The 22767-nt window shown below is 40.6% G+C and overlaps 1 protein-coding gene across 6 annotated transcripts; it reads right to left on the bottom strand.

The window, feature by feature from the left end:
- Positions 1–156: 156 nt before the first annotated feature.
- LOC26533703 (uncharacterized) lies at positions 157–20923 on the bottom strand. 6 transcript variants are annotated; one of them, XM_015180519.2, is made up of 5 exons: positions 20715–20918; positions 20633–20660; positions 17442–17579; positions 437–558; positions 157–377 (listed from the first exon to the last, which is right to left on the bottom strand). In XM_015180519.2, the coding sequence occupies exons 3-5, from the start codon at positions 17560–17562 to the stop codon at positions 309–311; spliced, it is 312 nt and encodes a 103-aa protein (XP_015036005.2). In that variant the 5' UTR covers positions 17563–17579; positions 20633–20660; positions 20715–20918; the 3' UTR covers positions 157–308. The 6 variants fall into 6 exon arrangements, 4 of the variants coding, with proteins under 4 accessions (XP_015036005.2, XP_015036008.2, XP_033235686.1 ...); XM_015180522.2 differs by having other exon boundaries at positions 20813–20836; XR_004469117.1 differs by lacking the exon at positions 17442–17579 and having other exon boundaries at positions 20715–20923.
- Between the last annotated feature and the right edge of the window lie 1844 nt (positions 20924–22767).

Here is a 22767-nt window from a genome sequence, read left to right as displayed (position 1 = left end):
TGGTATTTCCATTATCCTTCAATTTGTATGCAAAAGGTATGTTTTTCGAAAATTTGTGATAAATTTTGTTGCCAAAAACCAGTTGTTTGCATTGACAGACTCCCATAATGCCGGTCTTGTAACAGATATAAAACAGCACAAGTTCGGAATTACGGGTTTCTGTTAATGGTCCATATATAAGTATGCACCATTTTGTTTCTCTGTTTTATTGTTTTATAAACTTTTTTATCCATTTATCCATCTGAAATCGGAGGAAGAAGAGGAGACAACACAACCCCCTTTGGGGTGGAAGAACGTGTTTAATCCATTTAGTATTTGATAAAGTTGTGAAATTCCTTTCTGGAGCGGCAGAAGTTCCTCTTTTGTTCCTCCTTTGTCTGCAAAAATTTTAGATTTTTAGAGATATTTTGCACAATATATTTATTGATATAATTACGACTATCTCCATATGTTGTTCTTGGTTTTGGGGATTATTTATTCCTATTCCTTCTTCTTTGTATCCAAGTTTCATCCTACATCTTTGCACTCGATTCCATTCCTGTCCTTCCTCTTTATAATCTGCAAATAAAGAAAATATATATTTATATAAACATTTAAGTACAAAATCGAAACGTTTCGTTCTGATTGCAAAAAGCAATTCCACTCGATTTGGCCTAATCCTCAATAGATTTTGTCTCTGGCCACGTAAGCCGATCGCCTCGCTGCAGTTCAATTCAATTTGCAACAAAGGAAAAGCCGACAGAGAGACAGAGAAAAGCAGAGAGGAAACACACAGAGCGAACGAGAGAGAGAATCGGAGAGGAAAAATTGCATTACATATTCATCTTTAAGCACAGACACTCAGCAAAAAAAAAGACCATAGTTATGGCTGTATGGTATATAGGGTTATAGATGGGATTATATACATAGAGATGGTATATGTATGGGTTGCAGCTTTCTTGAACGGCATCAAACTGAAACTGAAGCTGAAGCTGTGGCAGTAGCTGGAAACGGAGGAAGACAACTCTGAGGCAGAGGCAGAGACTGAGTCTCTGAGGCTCTGTAGAGCTTCAACTTCAACTATGTTCGTGGCAGAGGCAACGGCAGAGGCAACAGCAACGGCAACGGCAACGGCGACTGCGACTGTATCTATCGAGTGTTTTGGCCACTGGCTTGTTGTGCCTGCTGCCTGGTGTGTGCCCCATGTTGCAGCCTTCGCGTACTACATATGTACAATGACGCTGCGATGCCAGTGCCATTGCCATGCGATTCCATGCGATACGATCCGATGCGATGCTATGCTTGCCGTCTTCACCCATTGGCCCTGCCACTTTTCCACATGTTTGCAATGCTTCTTTTAGTGGTAGCAGCAGCAGCACCACCAGCACCAGCACCAGCACTCTCTCATACACGTGCACGTGTGTGTGCGGAGAAGGGGTCTGCCACTGGGACTCCGTTTGCGACTGGGACTGGGACTGGGTCTGGGTCTCTGTCTCTGTCTGGAGAGCAGCAGCAGCAGTTCGTTGGCTGTACCTATTTTCGCGTATTCCGGCCCAGGACCTGCCTCAACAATTTCAGCACAGACAGCCATCGACTGCACACACACACACACACACACTCTCACACAGGCAGAAGACAGAGAATGAGAGAGAGAGAGGACTGCTTTCTGGTTTCCTTCCTTATTTTGCTGCCAGCGTTGACGTCGCTTAAAAACCGGTAACTGAATGCTGCTGCTGCTGCTGCTGCTGCTGCTGCTGCTGCTGCTGTTGCTGCCTCTGCCACCAGTCACTGCCACTGCCACTGCCATCGCCTCTGCCAAAGCTCTGCTGCAGCTGCTGCTGCAAAAGTTTTTTGTTTGCCAATTGCTGCTGCCCCTGCAACTCGTTCGCTTTCTCTCTCTTTGGGTATCGGCCTCTCTTTACCTTTAACTCTTTCTCTTGTTTGATTGTTGCCTTGTGCTCTTTCTCTCGCACTCATGCTCTTTGTGTTTTTGTGTGCAACTTTTGTTTACTTTTCCCCGTGGAGGCTTTTACTATATTTAACATAAATATTTTCTGAATGAAAGCAGCAGACGGAAGGCATTGGGAAAGCCTTTGGGGAAACGAAAGATTTCTGGTGCACTAGCAGTTGCATTTATTCTAGGGATTGTGCTCCAAAGTCTAGATATTGGCGCTCTAGAGACCCATACAGATAAAAAAATATTAACCATAAATTCGATGCTAAACGGAGACCCTTAATAGCTTTCGAAACACTTCTTTCTTTGCCCGAAAAACCGGCCATATACAAATATTAATCATACGCCATGTTCAACATTGCTATTTCAATATTAAAAATCTCTTGCAATATTTAAATTGATTTTTGTATGTGCAAGAATCACTCATAGGCCGTGTGCGCCACCCTTCCTACCCCTGGCGTCCTGGCGCTCATTAATCATAAATGCATGAATTTTCATTTTCCGAATGACCAAGGCTTCTGCTGCGGAATGGAAGATGCAATGATCTGGAAATTGTTTGCTTTTCCTTTAGTTGCTCTGCTGTTGGTTTTCTGCTTGTCAAATGAATTTCCGCCATTAATTTTCATTTATCGCTGCGGCATGGCCAAATGGTAAATATTAACTTAACTTATGACTTTTACAGGGGAAAACTACAGAGAATTAATTAAAAAGAAATAATTTTGTTAGATATCAAAATGACACTAAATGATTATTCGGGTGGAAAAGAGTTCTTAAAATGTATTCAAGGCATTCCTGGAAAGCTCTGAAGGTCTATTGCCCATCTATAGGTGTTTCAAAGTTCTATAGAATCTCCTATGGATGAAGCTTGCATAAAGAGAAGTTTATTCGATTATTTACGAAAGAAACTAGCAGGCAAGGCATCAATAATTCAAGAACACACATTCCATACTATAAGTACTTTAAGTACTTTTTTTTAAAACATTCTGCTATAACTTTGATGGTATAATATCAGTCATCTCTCAATCTAAATAGTGGCATCTTTAATCCTTTAGCAACCCTTTCGCCCTTAAATATTAAACACATTTTGTGCATTTAACAATTTCCTGGCCCCCCTCCCACACCCAGACGCCAACCTCAACAAAAAACCAAGGCCAAAGCTCCAACACACACACGCAGACAAAAGCCAATGCCACACACTCATACAGTGAAAGAGGAGAAAAGCAATGAGAGTGGCAGGCACACACGCACATGCAACGCGTTGCACAAAATTATGCAATATGACATTGCTCTCTCTCTCTCTCTCTCTCTGCCACAACTCTTTCGCTCTCTTCTTTTTTCGGGTAGCTCTCTTTGGTTGCATCGTGGGTTGTGTGCGGTGTGGTGTGGTGTGGTTCTCACTCAATGCCATTGTCATGGGAGCTTGCAGCACAACAACAAGCAAAGAAAAGCAAAGAGGTGAAGAGCCGAAAGAGGCACAATGGAGGGGCACCAAACAGGGGGCTGCATAAAGCAGCAGCAGAGAGTTGCAAAAAGCAGAATGGAGCAGGGTCCATACCATGCAACCAATTCAATTAGATGTTCCATGGCCTTCGCTGCTTCCACTGCTTCTGGTTCCACTTCTTCACTCCTTTCCATTCCATTCTTTTCGCGTTTCGTGCCACAGACAACAACACAGCAGCAGCAGCAGCAGCAAACGACAGCAACAACCATGCGGGGCCATGGCCATGGAGTTCTGTTCTTCTCCTCCATGGAGTTGCGCGATGCGAAGCGAGGCGATGGCAACTCTGTCGCCTGCCTCATGCCGCATGCCGCCTGACTGCCTGCCTGCCTGCCTGCCTGCCTGGTTGAGCATTTGGAGAAAAAAACTTGCGAGAGTTGCGACTGAGTTTGGTTGCAAGTTGCAGAGTGCCAGAGTTCCAGAGTTGATTAACCTTTGGACGTTCTGTTTTGCAACTCCATTCGTGGAGCGCAAACGGAGCGGAGCGGAGCTGCTGCTCCGATTTAAATGCTCCATCGAGTGGAGTGGAGCTCCCTGCTCTCCCCTGTGTGTGTGTGTGTGTGTGTGTGGGTTATGTGTCTCCTTCTGCACTTCTGTTTGTCTGTTGCTCTTCTTTTTTCGGGCTGTGTGTGTGTGTGTTGTGTCGTGTTCGCAGCCATGTTAGCAGCCATTTTTAATGGCTCCCCATGTACGTGGAACGTATATGTTTCTGCAGCACCATCGCTCCGCTCCATCGGCTTTGGGGAGAATTAGTTTTGTGCCTCAGCCAAAAGTCAGAACCAGAACCAGAGCCAGAAGGAGTGCGTTTTCCACCGATGGTTTTTGGAAAAGATTCGAAGCCACAAAAGAAACACCTGAACTGATGGAGCAATGCATCTTATTTATTTAAGATCCATTCTATGCCATAGAACATATATTGTTCAATAAGTTTTTCCATCGCTTAACTAGTGGTATTCCTACGTACCAGGAAACAATACATTTTTGTTTGGACATTTTTTAAATGAACATTGAGGCAACGCGAAACACACACCATTTTGTCATAAAAACTGAAAAATATATTGAAAACATTTAAATTAATCGGTTTTCGGTCATCGGTACTTGTAGTATTCACATGTGCACGGAATAGCATGAATGAATAGTGTGAATTGCAAATACCAACCATAAAATACCACCAGTGAAAAAGGTACCGCTTTGTTACACCTGCTGTAGGTGCGAATGCTTCTAGCGAAACTTCCTCTGAAGAAAGCGGCGAATAGTGTGAATGGCAACGCCAAAATCCCGATCGGTAGAAAAATGAACATGCAACAGTGGCTCATGTTTATATTTCATTTACAGTAATCGTAATCTGCAGGCCACGACAGGCCCCCCCCCCTGGCGTTCTGCCTTTCTTTGCTTCACTTTTTTTGCTCTCCCACTTCCTATTTCTTTTACATTTCCTACTTACTCTCCCACTCGTGTTGGTAATTGTAATTGAAATTTGGCGTTGATGCGAGTAAATGCTACGCTCTCTATGCACACTCTCTAGAACCGCATCTCTCTCGCTCTCTCTGTCTGTCACACTCTGTGTGTAGCTCTCTCTCTCTCTCGTTTACTCAAACTCCAGGCATCTCTTTCTTTTTATTACAGTTTCCACATTTTTGGGTAAAAGTTGTTTTTTGGCATTCGCCTTTGCTCTTCCTGTTTGTTGGTGTGGGTCATGGCTGTTCTGTTGGATGCCGACGCCTCCGCTGCCGCCGCCGCTGCCGCTGACGCGTCATGCTATGCTTTTCGGTTCTCGTTTCTGTTCGTTCCTGCTCGTTCCTGCTCGTTCCTGTTCGTTCGTGTCTTGTAGGTATGGTATGGTTTCTGTCCTTTTTTTTATGTTTTTTCGGGGTACATTGACTGCTCCTTTTTATGGCCAAGTCTGGGCTTAGGTCTGGGTCTGTGACTGTGACTCTGACTGGTTCTTCCTTGTTTTGACTGGTCTTTTGTCGGACGAAATTGCACAATATTTGTCGCTCTGGCCCTTTGTTGCAATTAAATTCATAATGTGACAGCGGACGCGCCTCTCTTCCGATTCTGTTTGTGTGGGGACTTGCGTGGGTTGATAATGGAACATGGTGCCCCTTCCATTGAGAGATTGGAGACAAGCAAACGGACGGGAGGGATCGAACTTTAGGCTTGGGACTTAATTTTATTATTAATTAATTAATTTGATTTCAAACTGGAAACTGGAACTACCTATCTATAGATCCATTCAAGTAGATGGATTAATGGTTCTCGAATCATTGATTGAGGGTAACCGCTTTCTAAAGGCACTTTAATGTGCAAGTGTCCATGGCGACTGATTAGGGTTCCATTTCAAGTAGTTTCGTATCTATTTGATTTATTTGAGATCATTATTAAAGTACCTATTTTTAAAGGTATCAATGCAAACCCTGCTAAACACTTCCTAGTGGAACCTATCATCGATCTTTGCGAGTTCTGCAGCTCTCCAGCGGTCAGAGACATGTCTCTGGGAACCCGTTCGTGGACACTTGGGTGCTGCAGAAGAGTATCTTTGGCTGCGATTTGTATCTCGAGGTTCTGCACATCCGTGCGAATGCGAGTGCCAGTGCGAGTATCTCTTATTGGCTTGGCTGCTGTTTATTTGCGCGGCGCGTCCGCTGCTTATTCGCTTTTTCGCTTATTGAGTTTTCTGCCTCTGCCTCTGCCTTTCTGCCTTATGTCTGAGAAGAGAACGAAGGCGATGGCGATGGCAATGGCAAATGCGAAGGCGATGGCGAAGGCGTTCAATGAACTCCGCGGAGGAAGCGCTGAGACAAGAGAGACAATCCAATCGCCGCTGCAAGTACTGGGAGGTACTGCTTTTTTTTCTCTTGTGTGCTTTCTTTTTTGGGAGTTTGTCACAAAGTGGAAGATGGAGAATATCTCCATCTCTGGGGAAGTGAGGGCAGGAGCCAAAGTTTGCCTCTGTTTTTTTGAGTGGAAGATTAGTAAAAGAATGTAGAAATTTAATTGAAAAGAAAGCTCTGGAAAAAAAAGCAGCAAATAAGATGGAAAGAAAGAGGAGGTGTAAGTAGAAAGGGAGGCGGGCTAAAGAAAAACAGAGGCGGGTTGAGGTGAAGCGGAAATGTAAGAAGTATAAAGAACAGGTAGAAAGAAAAGAGGAATTATGAAGCTGATGAGCAGAAAGATAAGAATTAGGTAGAAGAGAAGAACGGAGAAGATTTGTGGGTAGAAGACGAGGATGTCAAAAAAGAGGAAAGAAATGAGAAGGCTCATTGATAGGAAGTGTGGAAGTGTGGTGGTAATCTCCAAAGATATTGAAATATTGAAAAACGTTTCGGCGACGGCGACACAATGCAAAAAGAAGTCAGAGATAAGCAGCCACAGAATTTTGTTCTCTCACACAAACAAACAAAAACACGCACACTGAGAGCAAGAAGGAGCGAAAGATATAGAGAGAGAGTGAGCGGCAATGGAGAAGGGGTAAAGGGGGAGGGGACACACGGAAAGCGACACACGTTGATGACGAAGGCAGACCAGACAGCAGGCTGGCTGGCTGGCTGCCTCATCGCCCGAAGGGGCATGTGGCAATGCCAATGCGAAATAGCGTAGAATGACGTAGCCGATAAGGCAAAAAGCAGAGAGGCAACAGCAACAGCAGCAGCAGCGGCAGCGATAGAAGCAGCGACAGCGCCACATGCAATTTCAAAGGTCAATGACACGCAGCTTGCAGCGACGACAGCGCAGTCGACAGAGGCAGCAGCAACAAAGCAGAGAAGAGAGCGAACCGAACAGAGAAGAGCTTTCGTTCTGCTTATCCGCTCTCTTTAGGTTTTTGGCAAACTTTGTCGGCTCTCTCTCTCTCTCTGCATCTCTCTAATGCTGCTCTCTTTTGTACTCTTTTCGCTGCATTTGCATGACGGAATATTCAATTGAATTTTTGTTGTTGTTATGACTGCTGCCGCTGCTGACGTTTTTCATTCATTTTGCAATTTGCATACTCTCTCTCTCTCTGTCGCTCTCACCCACACATCAACACACAGGAAATACGCAACACTTACACACACACACTCTCAAATGATGTTTTTGTTGTTTTTGGGTTTTCGGTGTCTGTAATTTTTCATTGTTGTTGATTGCAGCTTACACCCCTTCCAATTCCAATCGGGGGGTAACGTAACCAGCCTCCTCTTTCCTACCTGGCGGTGGGATCCTCAATTTCCTCTTCCCCCTCCCCCTCCGGAACGCCCAGTAAAGTAAGTTTTATTCAAAAACCTCCCACATGTGCCACAAATTACTTTTTCATCGTTTTCATCATTTCGCCACAAAAGAGAGAGTGCAACAAAGAAAGAAAGAGCCGAGCATCCGTTGTTATTCCCTGGGAAAGGGTATTATTCTTTTGATCAGATGTTTGCAAAGAAGAAAAGAAAGCAGTTATAATCCGAACTAGAGCAGCAACGCCACCAAATCTTAGAAACATTCTCTAAAATACTATTGAAAATAATAGAGCAAAAATGTGTATGATTGTTTCATAATATAACGCTCAGAAGTGACTCCAATCTAAAAAAAATTTAAACCCACCTTCAAATCGAACAGCTTCTAAAAAAATATATTTTTGAAACCTTAAAGACTGTATTTCAATAATGTATATTGTTCTTGAAAGCACATCCAACTGTGAAAGCAACTCCCATAGAAAGTTTTCAAATAGTTAGGGTATTCAAGGCTTCGATTCCCGAACCCCAACCGCCTTTCCTTTCTTGTCGTTTGCCTTGAGTGAATTATGGGTCCAAGAGATTCTGCTCTGGTTTGTGCGTTTCTTTGTATTTGCATCTGCATCTGCCTGTGCCTCTGCCTGTGTGTGCGTGTGCTTTTGTGGGTGTGGGTGTGGGTGCAGTCATAAATTATGCGAAAAATTGCAATTATTTTCATTAAAAAGATATCTTTTTCATACATACTCGTATATGGAGTGGTTTTCTCTTGTCGCACACAAAAAGTTGACAAGGAAAAGTTGGCCAATAAAGTGGTAGGCGATGCAAGAAAGTTTGCAAAATTGCGAGTGGGAAAATTATGGAAAAGTATGGAAGTTGCCTCAAGAAAAATTAATTGCTTTTAATATAAAGTAAGTTAATAAAGCAGGAACTTATAGGGGCATGGGTAAAAATGTTTTCAAAGGAATAAAACCAATTAATCCTCGGCTCACTTGCTTAAGCCACAAAAAAATACCGTCGAGATGGACCGCTATTTATGAAGAATATACGTACGACGATCCAAGACTATTTTATATAATGGAGAGTTAGAGAGAAAGCTCCTCAATCTCCTCCATAAGAACCCACTCTTCACCGAATAGAACCAACTAATGATGCCATACAAACAACCTAAACCATTGAAAAATCTTGAAAATACCTTACGTTTTACGTAATTCCCATTGTAAATGCAATATAAAACACATCAGCGATTATCAATTTATAACAAATTAGCTTAACCCAAACAGAATGTCAACAGCTTTAGGGCAAATCGGGTTAATTAAACAATTAACACACACACACACACACACACGACAGAGGGAGACAGAGAATGAGAAAAAGATCAAAGATAGCAGAGAATGCAATTTTAACAATGAAAGGCCATAAAATATTGTTGTTTTTTTTCATTTTCTGTTGCACACACACAAAACGTGCAACACACTGAAAAGCCGCACCAACAACAAAGAGACTGGAACAAAAAGTGGGAAGTGGAAATGGTGGGAAGGTGGCAAGAGGCAACAAAAAGCTTTGAGCTAAAAGTTAGGTTAGGTTAGGGACGCCACATGCAACGAGCTGTGCCAACGAGAGAGAGAGAAAGAGTGAGGCATAGGGGTAGATGGGGTAGCATGAAACGGGTTCAAAATCCTATGCAACATGGCAACTAAACAAAAGCCAGAAGGTAGACGAACCAAAGTCGCATCGCATCAAGAATCCAATAGAGCGTGGACGGGTTCCATCTAGGGAGCGGAGAGGGGCAAGAGTGTTTGTGGCAAGGAAGGCAGAGGGAAGACAGCGGTTGGTAGCAGAGAAGCGGAGCGGTACAAAAAGAGCGGGAAGAACAGTGGCAAAAACTCGTTTTATGGGTGATGCAAAAAAAATAAAATAAAATAAATGCAACGTCACTACCTAGTGGAGTAGGGGGGCAACATAGAGAGAGAGAGAGAGAGAGAATGATCCAACACAGTGAGAGGCAAGAACGACTTTGCACCCTAGGGTCGAGGATCGTTTAAGCGTTCAGTGCTGTTGCACGTTGCCAAACCTGAATTTCATCATCATCATCATCATCATCGATGCAATGCCAATGTCCAGGTCCATGTCTATGCACTGAGCGAAAAAGTTCAGCAAACGAAGAGAACAATGCTTAGAGAATTTACATATTTTGATTACTTCTTATTCAGAGAAAGATACATATGCTTATGAAAGAGGAAGTAAAGAAGAAAGAAACCAAAAAAAGAATTGAATGTGAGAAAAGTTCTTCAGTTCGGGATCACAAGAAATCTCGAATTTTCAAGTCATTGTTCACTGAAAAAAGAGATATAGAAGATTAGAAAAGAAGTTGAGAAGACTTCTCTCATCTCTCTTTTATATACAAAATAGTTTTCGTCATCGTCCGATATTTTACTCATTGCGGCGAGGGAGCCGGCGGATGGCCCAAGAATGAAGTGTGTTCATAGGGATTCTTTCCAATATCCCATATCTTTTTCCGTGTCTTAAGGCACGAAAATTATGTATGTATGAAGTAGTCTTCTAGTTGGACATTCTCAGCTGATTTATACAAGATACTGCCTTCCCTTTCCTACTCCTTTCCTTTCCCTTCCCTACTCAATCCCCATTCAGCCTCCTGATGCTTTCTCCCAGTGCACTCCACTCTCAAAGTAGTTTCAACTCTTTTTTTTTGCCAGTTTTTGCATAGCTCAGCTTCCTTTGTGGTAGCGTAGCTCTGGGGTTCTTGCTCTGTGACTTTAAGTCCAATTAGTGAAAGAAAGTCGATGCTAAGGCAAACACACAAATCTAATTACGCATACGACGCGTGGTTCAAACAACACACAAATTATACCAAAATAAACTAGGAAAAAGTAAAAAGTTTAAGCAAAAGAAAGACCGGTTGCAGTTCTTTCTCTTGATGTTCTTTTTTTCCTATTACTCCTTGGTGTCTGTCTTCCTTCCGTCTTTCCTTCCTTCCTTCCTTGCATTCCGTCTGCTAAAGGCAGCTGGCAATTAACTGGTGTTCTACCTCTACTCTCCCTCGTTTTTTCTTACTCCCAGACCTCCATTCTGTCACCCGACTTCCCTTCTGTAATCCTCACACTTCCACCATCACACTCTTTTAATCGAATGACAGGTCAACGAAGTCAGAGAACATCTTAGTCGAGGCACTAAATACACTTAAAGGTTACACTTGAAGGTCGTGCTTAGAATTTCTTCATTGAAAGTAGGTACACTTTAAGAAATATTTGCCATTAAATGAATACCTAGAAAATCATCTATCAAAAAGATAGATTGGTCTTTGTTAAGTCCACATAAACTCATAATAATAATTCTTATACGAGTTTGAGGGAGCGTCATGTCTAGGGAGACAAGATACCCTTAAACCATTGAGGGAAATTATCCATTGCGAATTGTTCCCTAATTCTATCAGTGTAGCATTCTATAATATACTCATTCCATACTTCACATATTTCTCCGCCTACAAGTACGAAAACATTTCAGATACTGAGATTCCGTCTCTGATTCTGTTATCTTATCTGATTCTGTTCGAGTTTCCATTTAAATTATATACCTAACAATCCCCAAAATCATCCAACCCCAAAGATAGTGTATTTCAAAGGAAGAACCTTTTGATTGCCTGTTTTTTTTTTGTTCCACCCTTTCACCGAAAAAAACTTTAAAGCCTCGCTTAACTGCACTTGTTCTTCAGTGGAGTTCAAATCGTTGGAGTCTCGGACTCTTGGAGTTGGAGTTGGAGTCGTTTTGCCTGCTGCATTCAATTGGCTTCTTCTTGGGCAAACTTCCGCCTTTAGCTCTCTTTTTTCTTTCTTCATTTCTCTGCAGTTCTGTTTCTGTTCCTGTTTTTTGTTGTTGTCATGTTTCGGGCCAATTCTTTAGAAGTTTCTTCATTGCCTGGCGGCATAAATTAGTTATACCGTTACGTGTATACTAAGGGGATCGGGGAATGTGGAAGACGGAGAGAGGCAGAGACTCCTTAGGGTGGCTGGCTACTATATAATTTGCAAAGCAATTTCTGTCCGCAGCAACGATTTTTAAATGCGATTTGCCTGGTGTTGATATCGCCTGTAATTTTCTTGTTTTTACGATTATGATACAACAAATTCCTTGAAATTGAGTACAAAAATTAATAATGGTATAACCATTACATTCTGGGGGCAGGATATCAATCAAAAAAATTGAGAAAGTTTCAATGCTTAACAAATTTTGAGAAACATAATTAGGTGTTCAACAGAAAATTGTTGGCAGTTTCCATGTCAAAGATATAAGGACTATATCTAAGGGTTGAGCTGCATTTTACCTGAATTCGGACACTCGCAAACCGTTGTTTATTAAATTTATTTTATTTTCGAAAATGTTTTAAATATAGAAAGTATTTAAAAAGTCAGGTGAACTATTAGAAAGACAAAAATGTCCAAGGAATCGAATAAGAGAATAAGTAGAACAGCGGCCTTAAATGAGTGCGATTTAATTATAAGAACATGCCATAGAAACGGTTCGCTGCGAAAAATAATCCTCTCATATCAGCCTTTAGGAATTGCCCTCCTAATTTTCGTTAAATAATTCAACAATGCACCACGGATATAGCATTTTCAGCCAATTGAAAAGTGGTGTAATACGAGAGATGATTCAACAATTGCAACAAATTATAATAATTGAGAAACAATTTGCTAGACCAACTGGCAACAACAAAAACAGCAAGTGCCAGTGCCAGTGTCTCTAGCTACAGCAAAAATGTTAATCATTAAAAAAAAAAGAAAGAAAAAAAAGTAAAACAAACGGGCGACGCGACGTCAATAAAAATTGTTACCCCGCAATATGCGAACGCCATTTACATGAGCAAAAATTGAAATTAATGAGAAAAGCAATAAAACAACTAGAGCCAAAGGCAAAAGCAAAGGCAGAGGCAAAGACAGAATTAGAACAAAGGCAAAAGCAATAGCAATAGCAACAATAGTTGAAGAGCATTCGCCTTAGTAACAGAGTCCCAGAGAGAGAGAGAGAGAGAGAGAGAGAGAGAGAGGGAATTGTTTGTGGGTTTGTTGTTAAGTCAAGTCACACGCTTATTGGCGGCCATTTTGCATGAGAATAATGGGGAAAGGGGATGGAGAGGGGTTTGGATTGGAGGAGGAGTTATGTTTGACAAAATTATAGTCTTATCGACGCACAGACCACATATATAGAAGAAATAGATGATGCATCTTATACCATATTTTTGGACAAAAAGAAAATAGTGAATAGCTGGTTTTAGTTGGCCCCGAAAATACATAGTTTTTATTTCGCTGATTGCATTTTTGAATTTTTAGTATGATATCATTCTATATATATTTATGCATGTTTCACAAAAAATTAAGACCGATCTTCACCGAGAATTTTAAAAAGAGGGAATCCCAAAATGTAAAGGCTAAGATGATGCTATCGCGAGGCATTTAAATACTCGAAAAATGTTCGAGTTCGAGTGTCTCTCTCTCTTATAAGATTCTGCATATTTTCGTAGTATAATTTCCTTACCTCGAAATCGCTGAAAACTTGAATCAGCAGCGGTATTTTGTTAGCAAATGTCAAAACGGAAACAGAGTCTCTATGAAACCCCAAAGACGAGACCAGACCGGATCAAAACGAGTGGAGAAGAGGGAGCGGGAATTGGCAGCCTGTAGAAGAGGGGAGGCCATTTTCTATTGCTAATGAGAAATGCAGTTGGTTAGGCGGGCAATCTCTCCATGTAAATATGTGCGAATGTGTGCGTGTGTATCTATTTCTCTCTCTATGTCTGGGAATGTGTGTCACACAGCAGTGGATGACATAATTCAAAGTGAAACGGATGACATTCATTACGATGCATTTTGAACGACAGCAACGAAAAAAGCGAATAAAATACGCAAGCCAGACATATGGAAAAACTGTGCAAAAGTTTCAATTGTAGACAAAGGTCTCCCTTTATGTGAGAAATACTACTCGTACTACTACTTTCTATCTTTTTATACTCGTAACTTTCATGATATCTGAGGATTCCCCCTTTTTTGTCAATGGTCATGCTCTGAATACGTTGCTACCTCTTTTCTGTTGTCTTCCCTTTCGTTCTGTCCGCTTTCAAGTACAGTTATGGTAGCATTTTTGGAGGCAAGATCCTTGCGGCTTGTTGCACATGCGCACTCACCTTGACTCGAAAGTCACTCAGGCAAATCTCTCTCTCTCGTGAGGGTTCATTGGTTTCCCTTCGACTGCTGTTTCTGCCCTGCCTCTCACTTTGCTACCACCAGAATTCATCTCCGGTTCGAATGCCTAAGCGGGGCATTAGGCGGGGGACAACGGGGGGTACGGGTGCCCACGGGTGGCAGACCAGGATTATGCTCGTTAGTTATTGATGGCCCAGCAGGAAACAGGCATAAAGCAGGTGCAGCTGCCTGCCGTTTGCTGTCTCTGACAGACAGCTTCAGCCCCCATGGCGTATACACAATTGTGGGATTGTGCGATTCTGGGATGGCATTTTGAGGTCATCTCTGATGAGTGTTTAGGTTCGAGGGGGATCTCGGGGGGATAAATACAGGAGGAGCCTTTAGGGATGAAATGAATCACATATGAAACTTGTAAAGAATTTATTACTTTTCGAATTAGATAAAGCTTATCCTTTCTATAGGAAAAGCTGAAGAGGTTTTTAAGATTATAAGAGATCATTCATTAACACTGTTTTGAGATATTTCTTTGCTTAAATTGAAAACGAATCTATAATTCCACATATAGTATTCAATCTAAATAGATTCCCAAGAAACTCTACTTCTTCTCTACTAAGACTAGAGCCAATTCTACAAAAAACTTTATCATAATATCTTCAGTATTATTAAGGAATCTTCCAACAGATTTTCCCACACTTCTGCAACAGTCATTTCACTTCCTTTAGAGGCATACATTCATTACCTACTTCTCATGGGATCATTATATCATTAATACCTTCAAATTCCAGCTCTTTTCTCGGGCATTAATCAGCAACAAGAATTCATATGCATTTTAGCAGAATTTCTGAAGAGTTTGCTTGGAATTTCTGCAAGAATTTCATAGGAATTTCTGCAGTTTTTCCCACTTCCTCTGGATCCATGCATTGCTGATTGATTCTCAAGAAACTCAGTTACCTCTCGAGCTGCCAATTCCTCTCTTCTTTCATCTTTTCTTTTAATAATAGTCTTTCATTAAGTTAAGCTTTCCGCCGCTCCCTCCGCTCCCGCCCCGCCATAATTGCACGCACTTTCCGCTTGAATGGAGAATCTCCAACAACATTTTTTCTATGTTTTAAGTCGTTTAATCTGCATTCCCCCCTCCCCCACGCCCTGGACCTCTTTAGCGGGAGAGCGGAGCCAATGCAGCGTATGCGTAATATGTTTTTCCCTCTAATTGAAATACTTTGCAAAAGAAGACACTTGAAAGGACGGTGGGTACAAAAAAAAGGGCTTTAATTGTGCACTAAGCTGCTTACGAGGCACACAAACAGCCTCCTCCTCCATCCAGAGACAACGAACAGCCCACCCCACCCCATCATAGTGCTCTTCTCTAGCTATCCGAAAGATGCATCTTCTGCCACGAAGCAGCACCAGAATAGCAGGCAGCATATTCTATAGATACACAAAAGCCAAACAGAGATAGAGAGCGAAAGAGAGAGAGAGAGAGAGCCAAGAACATGGACTTGACTCCGATGGAAGATGGAAGCAAGTGGCATGGTGGCTGGGTGGCTGGTGGGGGCATTGCCTTGTTGTTGCGGCTAGTTTTTTGTATGATTTTTTTGTGTAAGTGTGTGTGTGTGTGTATTCCTTGCTTCTTGGGATTCTTCTTCCTTCAGAGGATGAGGATGAGGCTGCTAGACGACCGATGCCACCTCCTGATGCTGCGATGCTGATGCTGAGGTTGAGGTTGATGATGGCAATGGCTATGGCGATGACGTCGTTCCCATAGCTGCCACATAGTACAGTCATAGACTGGGCGAGCGCAAGAGAGAGAGAGTGCCAGTGACTAAGAAAAAGACTACAGCAAGATTGAGGCTAGAGCAGGGGCAGGGCCAGAGGCAGAGGCAGAGGAAAACTTTATATAGACGTTGCATCGCCAGCCTGCATAAACTACAAAATTCCTTTTAAAGCGTTAAACTGCATTCGATAGATACAAAGATACACACACACACAAAACGATACAGATACAAATACAGATACAGCTGTAGAAACTTTAGACAGACATTGCCATCCATTTGGCAGCACTGTTTGTATCTCTCTGGAAGGTAGTATCTGTGTGTGTGCATCTCTGCATCTGTGAATATGTATCTTTTCTGTTTGAAATTGTATCTGTATATTTAGTTTTCACATTGCATTGCTCATATTTACTTGAAATTCAATTTGCAAACATTTTACGTTGCCTTTTGTTTGCTCAAGTTTCAATTGTAGTTTTTCTCCTCCCGCTCCCCCATTCTGCTGCTGTTGCTGCTTCTCCTTCATCCACCCTCTCCACCATTCTCTCATTCTCATTCTTATTCCATTCTCAATTCAGTTTTTATTATATTGTTTTCTCCCTCTTTTGTATATATTTTTGCATTTATTACGCATCAATTTTGAATGATTTGCAAAGAGGGAAAAGCGAAATGCAGTGCATTTCGATAAGCTTTTACGGAGCAGACTCTCAGGAATTGATTTGTGGCTGGGAGAAATGGCGAATAAATGCGGAGAAATCGGTTTTTTTCTCTGGTTATAGAATGTATTGTATTCTTTGGGTTGCCATGAAATCAGGATTTATAGCGAAAAACGGCAGAAATCTTTTCAAATTAAAACCTGAAGTAAAGAAGGAATATTTTTCTGAAAATTCAGAAAAGATTGAAGATTTAAATATTTTCAAAGGAGGAAACATTTATATAAAAAACAAACCTATACAGGACAGTATCTTCTTCCATTTTCTTTACGTCCCACTGCTGTATCTTTTGTTGTTTATTTGCTTTCAACGCTTTCAACAAATGTGAAAACATTTTATCGATGAAATTCCAAGCTAAACAAATAAAAGCCACCTTAAGATAAAAGTTATCCCCACATCCTGTTGCTTCTCATATTTGAACTACTTTATTTATTGATTTTCTGTTAAAAAAAGGAACCAATTAAATTGTACTATCGATTTGTGTGGCACACAAATCTAAGGAAATTGGAGCCAAAATCAAGACAAATTTCCATGGCATAAGACAGCTGGAATAGGAGTTGGACTAGGAGTTTGACAGTAGTCCAACAATTGCCACACACACACACTCACACACATAATAATACATCTGCAGAATGCACAAAATCAATGTCAAAAGCCTGCCATTGTTGTTGCAAGGACATCATGGGGGCACACACGCTCTGAAAGAGCAGAGACCGCAAACAGAATAAACGCTCGACTGCCAACATATGCAGCTTGCAGCAAGTCCCCCAACCCCAACCCTGCTGTGTCCCTTAACTGGTTTCCAGCTGTGCTGACTCCTGGCCCGCCCTCCCGCTGCTGGGAGCGAAGCAAATGAAGCGAACGCATCTGTCTAGAAAGGGGAGAGAAGGGAAGCCAGGAGACACCACAGGCGATGGTAGAGTAGACCAGGAGGAGCTTGGAGCCGGTAGCCGGGAATAGTAGTACCCTGTTCCCTGAATGTTAGTTCAAGGGCGGAATCAAGGCTGAGGAGAGCTCCCTCTTCCCCTTTCCATAAATAGTTCTGCTTTCGCCCTCTCTCTGTCGCTTCTGTGTCCTATCCACCACACACGGCGTATACGCAATATGAGAAACTCACCACGGCATTTCGCTCGCTCGTAATGTCCTTGCATGTCGCTCCGTCCTTGTTGCATGCTCGTAGTGCTGGGCGGCATCTTCTTTGCACTTGAACCATTGTCCTTTGGCCCAGCGAGGGGCATGGTGTCGCACTCTTCTCCTTCGTTGACCAAAAAAACAGAATACAACAAAAACAACACCAATAATTAAATAAAATGCAAAACAAAGAAAAAAGGAAACAATTCTTGTTGATGCATAAAAGTCCTCAATTAGATGGCATTTCGTTGCAAATAGTTTAAAAAAACTGTAGTTTTTAATTGAATTAGTTACTTAAATTTTCCCTTCATACTTTTCATGAATTATGCCTTCTTTTATTTGATATTTTATTTGTTTATTTCTTTATCTATTTATCTGCAAATTTGTATATTATTTACATAATTTCTGCCCCAGCTTTTGCCTCATATTTTATTGCTCTGGAGTTTGATTTCAATGGAAATGCTGAGTTATGATAAGTAATTCATGAGTAATTTTGGGGATTGCATTGGACGGTTGTGGAATAGAATGTCAGTGTAGTGCTTCCCTCGGAATTTTATAATTGTTCATTTTACATACATTTTTTTATTCAAGGTCGGGCGAGGACATTCTAGAGCATGACTCAGAAAAATAGTTTAAAATATTTATTAAAATTCTATACTGACAAAAAGTTTTTAAAATCTCACAAATATATTAGAAAGTTCTCTTTAAAAATTTAATTTTAATATTTTTAAATGTTTTCAACAAGCAAAAACATCTGTAATTATAATTTAATATGTATAATACTTAATGATTTCATTATCATTATCAGCAAAGGGGCAGCGACGACCGAGGTAAAGGCAGAGTGCATTCAACTGCCGTTGGCATAACAGCAAAAATTTCACATAAAGTAAAATATAAAGGGAAATAAAAGCAAAGTAAACGCACAAAAAAAAGGATAAGGAAAAGGCAACCATTTCAGGAAAATTCACTCACAGAAAATATTAGTTTTTCTTCTCAGCTTTTGAAGCGTTTTTGAATATTTTCAAATTTTTATTCTTTTATGTGTTTATATGCATTTTTATTTTTTAAATGTACTAGTGTTTTTTTCATTTTTCAACTGTATTTCTGTTACTTTATTTTGTTTCTTTGATCTTACTAAAGTGTTGTCCTCCATTCTTGGCACTTTTAAATGTATTTTCAGCAATCAATATTTTTTCTGCATTTTAATATATAAATATATTTTTTTGTTGCACCGTTTTTAATGTTTTTATGTTTTTATTACATTTTCCGGTCTCGAGCAAAACTTTTTCTTCCTATCCATTTATTTTTTTTGATTTTTCTTCACCTTTTTTTGCAGTCAACGAACAAAAGAGCACCAATACCGGCGTAAGATCAGTATATGTGTGAGCTTGCGTGCGTGTTTGTGTGCATATGTTTGCCAGAGTGTGCATGCATGTGCATGCGCAGTGCAATCCGTTGTCAAAGTTGTTTTTGTTGTTTGTTGGTAGGGCCCGTTCTCTATTTCTCCTCTGCCGTCGCCTCTCCTTGTTTTTGCGACTGCTTCTGTTTTTGCTTATTCGCTTTTTGCCCTCACCGCCACAGCACCGCCTGCACTTTGAGCACTCACACATGCAAGAGCACTCTCTAGGGTGTTTGTGTGTGTGTGTGCGAGAGAGAGGGAGAGGGAGCACTATATGTGTGTCGGTGTCTGTGTATTAGTATGACTTCATTTCCTTTGTCGTAGGTCATCATCCATTCCATTCCACAGGGAAAATGCGTTTTAATCGCTTTTAATTTTTAAAGAATTTTCGGTTTTCGAAGTTTGTTCAGAAATACTATATATATTTTTAGATTGTTCATATTTTTGACTTGTTAAAATATCAATTTCATGGAGAATTCTTTTCAAAGATTTTAGTATTACAACATTTTTGACTAGAGTTTAATTAATTTTGTTAAAACTTTACTGGTTATCACTTACTATTTTTTTACCTTTGTCACATTTAAGGTTAACTATTTGGTATTAATTTTAAAAACCAATTTAGAAATGTTCAGAAATACTTTAATATTTAAACATGTTTCAGTGTAATTTTTGTTAATGATGATAAACTATTTTAGCTCTAACGAAAATATCAGTTCTAGAGAGAATACTTTTACATACATTTACATTTGGTTAAATACGTCAAATTGTAATTAAATTAATATTTGATGCAATTATTTAAATTATTTATCACAAAAAATCCATACTTTTTCCACTATCAGATCATTGCTTTTTCAAAAACAATTTTTCACTTGTTTTGCACACACTTTTGCATTGAATTATTGTCATTGCCGCTGGCATTTTATATTTTTTTGGAAGGTCTTTGGTAATTTATTTTTATAAAGTTCTCATTCTCTTTTTGCAATTGCAGTGTTTACCCGATACGGCACCGTTCCATGCAATTCAAAGTCGCGCTCCCGACTGGCCGAAAAGGGTACAGAACTGATTCTCCAACGCATTATGTCCGGGCCAGGGTTGCCACCTTATAAACGGAAAGTCCCCCCTACGCAAGAGAGAGAGGATGGCGGCGTCAGCGACGCCAACGCAGCGACGGCGAGTGGTTGGGGCCGAGGGGGAAAGGGTGAAGCAAGAAATGGTAATAAAAGCAAATGAATCGCACCAAGTGCATCGCACACAGACACACTCATACGAGAAGACGAAGTGCAGCGAAGGGAGAACTGCAGTACCACACATATGAGTAGGTGTTGGTGAGAGGGAAGGGTAGACAGAGGGGGCACCTACAAGCCGGCCGCCTTTTTGCGTGGCAGTTTTTTTTGCACAGAGCACTGCACTCTTTGGCTCTTACTCTCACTGTGGGTGCCGCTCTCTTGCAATTGTTGTAACTGCAGGCAAAAGGTGTATCGATGCAAGGTGCGGTATGCCAAACAGCTTTTGTTTGCAACTAAATAGGCGACTGGGAAGATCAGGAATTTCTCCTCTTATACACATAGACCATGGTCGTAACGCATTAAACTGAATTATAACAGTAAAAAACGCATCTCCTTCTCCTCAATCTATGGTAGGCCTGCCTAGCGTCCCCTTAAACCTATATGCCTTGAGATGAGAACTGCATGTAAATACATATATGTACATATGTGTGTGTGCTGTAATCGGCGAATTTTTTGTATTATCTTTCTTTCGCCATTGGTCGTGATGCTTACCAGTGTTGATCGCTAGTCGGCAGCGCACCTGTCAAAATGCAAATCTGACATGAGAAGGCCGACGATAATATTTAAGCATTACAATTTTATGGCACAGTACGAAAAGCGAAATATAACGGACTCCGACGACGCGTCATTACGCGAAATAATGCACACACACAGCCACAGACACACACGTACAACCAACATGGAGCAGGGGGACGGACTCCAAAGAAGGCGAAAGAAACAGCAGCGGCAGTCGAAACGCGAGAGCACGAAGAACCGCAATGTGCAACTTTTCAAAATGAAATGCAGCGCCGCTACAGCGTCGACTGTGCCGGCGACAAAAAAAACGAGTCGGTACGTTGTGAGTTGCTGCTGCGACCGCAACTCTACATTTATACCCGATACTTAGTCAGTATAGTTCTCCGAGAGAGACAGAAAACGTTCAGAACGTGTCGTCGGGCGCTGCATAACCATTTGGTTATAATAATTATCCGATCGGGAATGTGGTAGATATGGTCATTTTATGTAAAATTGTGGATGCCACTATATACTTTACGGGCTCGGAAACACTTTCACCACAAATATAATATACCCCTATACTCATTTTGAGTATCGGGTATAAAAAGCGTCACACTCAAGAGACAACAAAAGTAAAGGAATGACGCGAGCAACAACAAATATTCGCAAAGAGAGCACCAAAGCTTGCAGTTTCTCTTAGTCAGGTGGCTGTTAGTGTATGAGTTTGCCTCGCTCTCTCTGCGGGTGCTTGTACTTCCATGTGTGTGTGGGTGTGTAGATGCATTTCCCCTTTAACGTTAACCCCACCCCATTACGTAGCATAAGGGTTAGCCATTTTATTTAAAATTTAAAAGACATCCTCAATATTAATTTAAATAATACAAAATAAAATATATTATTAATAACAAACTTTTTCTAATATAAAAAATACATCAATATAATTAATTGATTTTAAGTTAAATTTATATTTTACAGTAAAAAAGATCACAAAAAGATACTTTTACTTTTGCCGAAAGTCGGGAAAAGGCTCTTGGTCAAAGAAACCCTTTCTAATATACAAAAATGTATCATATATAACGAATTACAAACTTCTTCAATAGCAAAATTTGTTTAATCAAAAAAATGTCCATTATCTATGTTTGACAGTGTATAGTCCACACGCTTTGTTGTACTTTTCCCCACCGTTTATCAGCACTCTTTGAGTGGGCGCCAAATTCAAAAAATTTACCACCTAATAATGCTAATTCAACTATAGCCAAGGATAATTCTTTAGCAAATGAGGACAACTATATCATAATACTGCCGAAATGTATATTATCTGGCTCCAATATATGGAGTAACTAGTTAGTCTCTTTTTTAAAGCTATCAAAGTCTTTATAAACTACGTTTTATATTCATATGAAATTAACGAAATAGGGATACACAAAGCCTATGAGCGTATCATGTCTTATCGACGACGTATCATCGACGGCCTTAAATTATGTGGGCATGGCTGAAAGTTCTACATATATAGTCATAGTTAGTCAGTCATATTCCACGGAGGATCAAAAACGAAGAATATGATCCATTTTCGGTATTTTTTAGAGTGAGACCGTATATTTTATTGGGACTTGCTCTCTTTTCTTTGGGACTTGCACTCTATTTTGTGATATCCTCTCTTCGTGGCGGGATTTTTCCACACCACAATGTCCTTTTTCCCCTCAACAATGTCCCTTACATTCCTTACTTACGTTGCCACTGTTTGTTGACCTTTTTTGCTTAAACATTGTTTTATACACTATACAATAAAAGAGAGTACTTAAAAGTAGTCAATCAGGTATGAAATTTATTCATTTATGGCCTAAACATATGTGGGCAGAGCTAATGGTTTTAGTTAGGCAGCATTTTCTCTTACGTTTTATTACGTTGCATTTGTTGGACCCTTTTCGCCAAAACCTTTTTTTACGCAAAGTCCAATAAAAGCAAGTATTTAAAACAAGCCAGACAATTAGACAATTGATTAATCTCTGGTATAAAACTATGTGGGTATGGCTAAATGTTCTATATAGCTGAGAATATTCGACGGAAGATACAAAACGAGGAATATGCAAGATTCAACTTGAATGCGTCAGTATATTTACGGTATATTTTTC

The sequence above is a fragment of the Drosophila pseudoobscura genome, chromosome 4 (genome assembly GCF_009870125.1).
Source record: "Drosophila pseudoobscura strain MV-25-SWS-2005 chromosome 4, UCI_Dpse_MV25, whole genome shotgun sequence".
Classification (NCBI taxonomy): domain Eukaryota; kingdom Metazoa; phylum Arthropoda; class Insecta; order Diptera; family Drosophilidae; genus Drosophila; species Drosophila pseudoobscura.
Note: the sequence above shows the minus strand (reverse complement) of the source record. Positions and strands in the feature narration are given on the sequence as shown.